General features: G+C 40.0%; 1 protein-coding gene across 3 annotated transcripts in view; it reads right to left on the bottom strand.

Moving 5' to 3' along the window:
- Positions 1–275: 275 nt before the first annotated feature.
- The window catches only part of lamb2 (laminin, beta 2 (laminin S)), a 44,308-nt gene continuing 36,162 nt past the window's right edge, over positions 276–8,421 (bottom strand). For all 3 annotated transcript variants that reach the window (XM_029506666.1, XM_029506667.1, XM_029506668.1), the window contains 11 exons: positions 7,987–8,168; positions 7,360–7,550; positions 6,964–7,148; positions 6,598–6,839; positions 5,728–5,931; positions 5,287–5,431; positions 4,981–5,188; positions 4,733–4,874; positions 3,288–3,464; positions 3,040–3,199; positions 276–2,413 (listed from right to left, as the gene is read on the bottom strand). In XM_029506666.1, coding sequence (XP_029362526.1) covers positions 2,277–2,413; positions 3,040–3,199; positions 3,288–3,464; positions 4,733–4,874; positions 4,981–5,188; positions 5,287–5,431; positions 5,728–5,931; positions 6,598–6,839; positions 6,964–7,148; positions 7,360–7,550; positions 7,987–8,168 — 1,973 coding nt within the window. In that variant the 3' untranslated portion in view covers positions 276–2,276. The remainder of the gene's footprint in view (positions 2,414–3,039; positions 3,200–3,287; positions 3,465–4,732; positions 4,875–4,980; positions 5,189–5,286; positions 5,432–5,727; positions 5,932–6,597; positions 6,840–6,963; positions 7,149–7,359; positions 7,551–7,986; positions 8,169–8,421) is intronic.

Genomic DNA, 8,421 nt, shown 5'->3' with positions numbered 1-8,421 from the left:
CCCAGTGATCCTGGAGATCTTGAATATTGCAAACTATCTGAGGAGGGAGCCATAATTCATCGAGTCCCCTGCTATTATTAGAGAAGGGCCTTGTGTTATTACCTCAATAACATGATGTTAATGGTCATGCTGGAACAGAATGGCTACACAGTAACATTCTGGGAGATAATCACAAAACTGACCAGTGATTAAATGCAAATATCCATCCATACAAAAAGAATTATAGAATCTCATTTGCAACCTGTGTTTATTCGTCTCTGCTAAATTACACAAGGAGTAAGAAATGAATCCATCATTTGGAGGAATAGTTGTCAGTGAATGTGCAGAAGACAGAAATGAAAGTGAGATTTAAGTGCATGTCTGATTTGTGTATCTGATGACTGCATCTCTGCACAACAGACAGCTATATCAAAGACCACATCAAGGTTTTACCCATGCAGGCACCAAAACAGAAATGGGCCACCTATTAGACTTGCAGAAAGCTCCAGTGCTGAGGAACAAACTAGACAGATGATGGCTGAATTATCATGACATGATTTTTGTTGGGTCTGGAACCAAACAAACATGGAAGGGCCAACACATGGAGACATACAAAGGCAAACAACCATTCAGACCTACGGACAATTTAGAGTCACCAATTAACCCAAACATCTTTGGACGGTGGGAGGAAACCCAGGAAGGCACGAGGAGAAAATGCAAACTCCACACAGGAAGGCCCCAGGCATGGTGTTAATAATGCTGATAAACTGTACCTTTGTCAATAAGCTCCTGCAATTAGGAAATTTCACTTGGCTCTATTGCAATTTCAATAATATTTTGATGAATTGTGCAGGCATAACACGCACACTCAAGACAGAATGCAGCACAAACAGAAAATGGGTGGGACCTTTCATATTACCATAGTGTTATCTGGAATTCTAACTGATGCTGATACCCAAAGATGTTACTTTAACAAAGAGAAATGTTCAGCTGTTTATGTTTTATTCACAAAACTGTACATCGTAAAACTTTACAGAAGCCTCTTTGGTTTTGTTTTTTTTTTTTGCTTTGGCTGTTGGTTAAAATCAAAGTTAAAGTCATCTGGCTGCAGGCGGGGGAAAAATGTTACATTTCCTAAAACACAAATTCCCAGGAATGACTGTCCATGAGACACTGTACATACTGTAGAATACTATGTCAGTTCACAGAGGCAATGATTACTCTAGCTTGGAAACATTCCATCACAGTATATTTGATGATCAAAACACTCAATCATACAAATCGTTTGCGTATTTCCTAGATAGGAACTGTGACTTTCTCCAGTCTCTGCTGATTAATGCTTTCATGAGTGAGGTTCACAGGTGCTGGTAGAGTGATTTCTTTTTGGACAGGGCCAGGCTGCTTGTTTACCCATATCTCCGATCAGATTGTGAAGCTGCGAAACCAATGTCCTAGCTTCAGCTCCATTTTGAAGAATTAGGATCGTGCACAGGTTTATATCTGTTGCCTCAGCAATTCAAACAATTCATTTTGTTCTCATATGACATGGTCAAATCAAACTTTGTCTCCTGTTCAAGGTCGATGTGCTATAAAAATAATTTATACCACCAAAGTGGGGGTAATTTTCATAATTAAAATCCTAAATGTAAATTCGTGTTCCTAAACCTACACAGGCAATAGACTGTAGTATTTATATACTTCCCTCTATTTTGTGGCTTATTTGGCAATAAAACATATCAACTACTTGCACCAATATTGGTTTTAACAGGTTTTCACTAATGCATCCAAAAGTTGTTGTGTTACCTGCTGAAAAAGAAAATAATAGAAAATGGTCATGACCTGCTGATCATGACCTGCTATCATACTAAGCAAGGGTAAAGAAGAAACAAACTACGTTCAAACCACAGCATTTTACAAATAATTATTTTCACCCAAATATTTGTATTGTTTGCAGCTTAATTTTCATTTTTCAAATTAGATATACAAATTTAAGCTAACACACTTCTGGATTATTTTAAAAACTTTTTTATGTTTTTAATATGTGCACATATTAAAAATAAAAAAAAAAGTGATATCAGATACTCATTGATGGTTACGTTCATGTATTTCAAAGACACCTCAGGTGTGTATTTAGTCAGGTGACAAAAATATGCAAATTCACTCAGCTTCATAAATAGCTACCCCCACTTTCTTCTCTTTTTAATTTCTTCAAAGTCTGTTGGGAGCTTCCTGTATCTAAAGGAAATTGCAGAATAACTTGGCAATGGACCCATTTCCATGCAACATGTAGAAGTGAGTTACTGGCACGTGTTGTAGATCTGGATCTGTTTGTTAATGTCATTGAGGATGGCTCTCATTCTGTCCTCCAGGCCATCCAGCTGACGAGCCTTCCCCTCTAGCCTCCTCTCGTTCTCCTCATAATTTTTTTCCAGCTCTGTGGAAAGAGAAAATTTCAGGAATGATTGTACAGTATGACCTTAACACATGGCGCTACTTTTTCTTGAGTTGTTCCACTTGATATTTATCCAGTTGATTATCAGAGTCTTTTAACCAGACCACAGGTATTACATGATAGATAAGATCTTCCCAAAATTGTTCCTTCAGGATTCAGAATTCTGCATTTGCTCCCTGTGCATCTCAGGATCAATTTTAAGGTTCTTTTATTAGTCTACAAATGTCTCAACGGTCTTGGACCTTCTTATTTATCAGAGGTACTCCTACACTATGAGCCCTTGCAGACGCTGAGGTCATCTGGTAACGGCCTTTTATTTGTTCCAAAGGTAAGGAAAAGAACCTACAGTGAGGCGTCATCTGGAACAGCCTGCCGGTGGGCCTATGACACCTCTGGGTGTGGATGGCTCCCTAAGACAGCGTTTCATCACCTGGTTCCTCAGTACCCTGTGATTCTTACTCATGTGTAACTGCAGATGTTGTATGCTTTTTATTATTCTCTTTCTCTGTGCTCTTTCTTTTTTCTAAACCAGTGAAGCACATTGTATTGTGGATCTGGAGGAAAAGTGCTTTATGGATAAAGTTTGATTGGTTGATGTTATAAATTACCAGCGAGTCTCTGCAGCTTGTTCTGGGCATCTCTAAGAAGTTCTTTTGCTTCATCTCGGAGGCTCTCCACCTTTTTCTTAGCGTCCTGCACAACCTTGGCCTTGGTGTCAACCCGCTGCTGCACCTCATGGTATTTATCAGTCAGCTGGCCCTCTAGAATCTGGGTTTGAAGACAGGAGGGTGATTGGTCTATAATAGCTGTACACAGTTGCAATGAGGCGCGATTTTGCACACCAACGCGCACAAACCTGCTTGGCCTCATTGGCCTTCTCTCGTGCCATGGTGGCTGTCTCTTCGGCTCGGGCTGCTGCCATGCTGTTGGTGGCACGTTTGGTCTTCAGGGCATTTATCTGCTGTCCCAGTGTGCCCAGACGGTCCATGGCATCATTCAGGTGCTTTTCGCTGTTGGACGTCTCTGATTCTATCTAAGGAAAGAATAGAAAGCAAAGGTGAAGTTTGTTATCTCTGGCAAGATATCATGAGCACAGGATTTGTGTTTTCACTACAACTCCTCTGTGTGAAGCCCAAGATAATAATCCCACATAACCACAAGCATTGTCCAGATGTCACTGAATACACTGCAAGTCTTAGCTATGGTGATGAAGTAAGTAAATATGATAGTAAAATGTCTGTTGTGTTGCGTTGTGTGTTTTAACTGATCCTCTTTAATCAACCAGGTCTTCAGAATCTGGTCAGCCATCTTTTTAGTTTCAGAGCAGCTGAGTGTTATCTTACTGTTAGCATCATCCTTTCCTCCCTAATGACAGCTGACCATTCCTGATGCATGTCATTAAAGGGAAACTGTTGACAGACGAAGCTAATAGTGACAAGACAGGAGTTACTGATACTAACTACCCTGTGAAACAGAGAATTCAATCAGTGTTTGAGTTGCTTTAGTATTGAAAAAACATGTAGTTAGTCTCTGAGGTCACACAGAGATTTTAACTCATTAACCAGTTTTGAGTAACTCTGCTTTCAACGTCTTTAAACCAGCATTAAATTAGTAACTCAATCAACCAGCAACTTCAGAGCAGTAAATGCTTTCATATACATAATACTAACATAATACTCACCATCACACAATTACTTGTTTACACATCCAGAAGATGTGGAGCAACCTAAGCATTTATTTGCATTCATTCAACCAAAGCAAAGATCTGACCACCTGGCCGATGTCCGGAAAATCAGCAAAACAAAATGCTAATTAATTTTGTGTTGGCCAATTAATTATTATGATTATTCTGAGTTGAATACATCAACGATTAACATTCGGTGGTGCCAATTTTCCAGTTGAGTGCCATTAGACCTCAAGAGAAGAATAGAAAAGATAGTGTACTTAAAAGCTCCTGTAGAACCTCAACTGGTGGACAACGGTGTAGGACAAGACAGAAACATCAAGTTTCATCAAGTTTTTTCCTTTGATGGATGAATTCGACTGCTCTCACTACTCCTCACTAACTGTATTTTTTCATCTACATTTTGTAGCATTTAGTGAAAGGAAAACATGTTTATATGACTTTTCCTTCCAATTTCCAATCAATGGTGTACAGCTGAAATTTAAGATGCTTATGAAAATAGATGGCTTTATGGACTTACTGGGTGACAGCCATTAGATATTATCCACCATAGGAATATCCTCAGTGATGTGACAGAATAACAGCAAATGGTGTAGTTTCTGTTTTTTATGAGGTACCTGTGCCAGCCTGGCCTCAGTCATGTCGATGTCAGCTTTGGCTCTAGCTATGGCTTTCTCCGCTGATGTCTGTGCAGTCTTAGCGTCCACCAAGGCCTTTGTCACAGTCTCTGCTGTGGTCTTCACCCCCTCAGCACGATGCCTTAACAACAACAGTGATAGCGACAGCAAGTGATTTGGGGATGAATAAATGCAGTGCTCTTTGTTAGTACAAATAACTCATTCAAGTCTGACTCTGTTTTAAATACCTTGCCCTCTTGGCATCCAGGAGCAGCTGCTCTGCCTTGCGGACGTCATCCTGCGTCTGCTCCAGGATGGTGTCCACATTAGAAAGGCTGCGAACACGTTCCTTGATTTCATCAGCGAGGTGTCTGATCTGGAGGGGCGAGGCAGGGATGGAAAGCTCCAGAACATGGTTCGCCACTGCCTCAATGCTGTCTGGATCTGCTCCCTCCTCTGAGAGACACATGATGTGATAAATGGATGAAGAGCAGGCAACACCACTCTTCTGTATGTTGTTAAAAGACATAAAATGAAATATATGAATAACCCACGAGTGAGGAATTCTCTGATCTGTTTGATGAGGTCTCTCAGGTCATTGTTGGAGCGCTCCACTTTGTTTTTAGTGGCTGTGGCTTTATCCAGAGCTGCTTGAGCTTTGCCCTTGGCCTCCTCTGCCTTGGTTTTGGCCTCTGCCACCTGAATCAAATGAAAACATGCTTATCAAGAATTTAACAGGCTGACAATTATTTACTACTTTTCACCTTCAGTTAAGAAACAATGCAAATAATTGATTATGTGATGGGAGTCTGCATGCTCCCCTTTTCACTGAAATCTCTTTTGTCTATTTACGTGTGTCCCAAAATAAATATAAATATAATATAAAATGCGCTTCAAATCATCAGTGATTTCTAACCTAACAGGTGTAAATTGGCATATCTGAAACAGCCAACGTGTAAAAATGAATTCTGTTTTCCTGTGGCTGTGGGACAAACCTTGGAGAAGAGTCCCTCCACCTCACCCATGGCTTTGTTCAGCTCCTTCTCTGCGTGCTTGGCCCTCTCCAGTGCATTGTCAGCCACTGCTACAGCACCGTTACAATTCAGGCCTCCGCAGTGACGGTTTCCGTCATCGTCCCGGCAACCTGCACCCCCACAAGGACCTTCCCCACAGGGAGCATCACCTGGGGCACCACATACCTGATAAGACAATTATACTTGTATTTGTGTTGTAATGCTCTGATACAATCAGCATCACCACATGTATGTGCAGGACTGAGACCCTTCACTCTGCTGTGTTCTAAAGCCAAAAAGCAATGAATGATTTTGGTGGCTTAAAACTGAAAAAGAGTTTAAGAAAATGTTCAGGTGAATGCTAAACAGTGCAAACATTTTCATTTTGTTCCTCCATATAACTAAATAAAACAAATGAGTACAAACAAAATTATGACATGAAAGAGAATAAGAGTGGATGAATTCTTAAATAATTTGAAATATTAATATTAATAGTAACAAATACATAGAAAAGCACAGTAACATTTTCTTGATGATGCTTGGACTTTAAATATGCAAAAAATATGGTAACTGCTGAAAGTAAACAAGTTGAAAGGTGGCATTTCCTTGTAGATTCAGACATTTTACCTGGTTATAAATCAAAGGCAGAGAAATTATTTGTTACATTATTGGTACTGCCAGAAAATAAAAAAACAAACAAACAACAAAAAATATATATATATTTTTTTTTTCAATTCAGCTACTTTTGTTATTACTTCAGTGCAAATTTCCAGTGGTGGCAAATGAAGTGTTTTTCCACAGCTATATATTTTATTTGAGTTAATAACTAAAAACTAAAAACTGAAACCAAACCTTCTCATTGAGCTTCTTCATGTCCAGACCCTTTGCTCTGTTGTTCAGGTCTCCCAGTGCACGCTTGTTGGCGGCATTTTTACGGTTAAAGTCGTCCTTCTTGGCACTGATGAGGCGCTCAGTGCGGCGTCGGGTTTCTGCAGACTTACTGACTGTGCTAGGTGTGGTGGTCGTTGATTCATTAGCACGTCGCTCAGCATCCTGAGACTTGTTATAGGAACTACGGAGGCTGTCGTACGCGCCTAGAAGACCGACATTTTTACATTTTTACTGACTGCATGACTGAGGAAGTCCGAGGACTGTATTTGGTTGGATTTTTCTTGAAATGTAAATTTAGTCAGTTTATGGAAGCAACTCTGCTCTTACCTAGGAAGTTGGAGTTTTTGAGGATATTCAGTTGATGGTGTAGCTGCTCTGAAGTGAGGTTTAGTTCTTTAGCCTCTCGCTCCAGAGCACTCAGCTCCTTGCTTGCCTCAGAGTTGCTGTCCTGTACGATGGTTAGGTCTCCCTCCAGACGGTTCAGGGTGTCAGTGGTGTCACTGATCTGTGCTCTGTGAGAAAAGGAAGAGCATTCTGGGGGATTGTAAACTGTGACTGATATATAAAATTAATCTGTTGATGGGGTGAAGTGATTCTTCTGTAAAAATGGTTTTGTTGTATTACTGCCAGAATAGTCTGGTCTGAATTAAGAAAAAACTTGACTTAAGACGAATATGATTCCTTAGATAACTAGTGAAATGACATAGACTGTAGCAGTGGTACCTTAGATCTTCAATAAGCTCCATTAGTGTAGCAACAGCTGCAGCAGTAGCATTTCGTGCATTAACAATTCCCTTAGCTTGGGCCAGTTTCTCCCCCAGGTCTCTGAAAACCTTCTCATAGGCCCCAGTAAGCCCAGTGGTCTGAATCTCATGGGCACGCTCTGCCAGATTCTTGGTGCGCACTGACAGGTCCTGGATGAGACAACATTGTAAAGCATAAGATTATTAGGTATTACTACTATTCAGGTATTTCATATGTTTAGCAATCCGTAAAAAAAAAATGATGTGGTCATTTAAAAAAAATATATAATTGTATTAATGTAATTTACTGAATTGAATTTGTAAAACTAGATGTTTTATGTTATTAATTTATCTTTATTTCTTTGTTGTCCCATACTCTTTTCCCTATTTCCTTTACTTCTATTGAGACATCTCTAACAAACAAATAAACAACAAACAACAAACGAAAAAGCGAAAAATTAATGTTCATTGAATCATTCAATTCAATAAATGAAAATACTATTACTGTGTTTTCACTTTTGTTTACTCGGTTATGTATTTATGTTAATCTTGACAAATTTTTCTAATCTGATGTAATTCTATTTTATTATCTAATCTGAAAGTGCACCTGCACAATGCGATCCCAGTCCCCAAAGCACTGGTGACAGGGCTGACAGTTGGGGAATTGGCCCGAGAAGCCTCTGGCACACTGATCACAGCGGACACCTGACACCCCCTGCTGGCAAACACAGTGGCCAGTCACACGGTTGCACTGAGAGGTCTCAATTCCTCGCCAGTCGCAGTCACAAGCTGGAGGGGGATAAAACCAGAAGCAGTTCAATGAACGTGAAACAAAAGGAGCCAGTTTTTAACAAAGAAATATCTCTAAATGTAGTTGTTTATAAACCTTGTGATCAGCAGGTGGTGATTCTGGAGAATACGAGTTAATAGAGGCCATTAAACATGTATTTATGTGTGTGTGTGTGTGTGTACATACACATACACACAGACCTATGTAGCTACACTCTGGACAAGCTCGAACCAAGACCTAACCAGGGTTGAC

This window comes from Echeneis naucrates, chromosome 7 (assembly GCF_900963305.1).
Source record: "Echeneis naucrates chromosome 7, fEcheNa1.1, whole genome shotgun sequence".
NCBI lineage: Eukaryota > Metazoa > Chordata > Actinopteri > Carangiformes > Echeneidae > Echeneis > Echeneis naucrates.
This window is presented reverse-complemented; position numbering and strand designations above follow the sequence as displayed.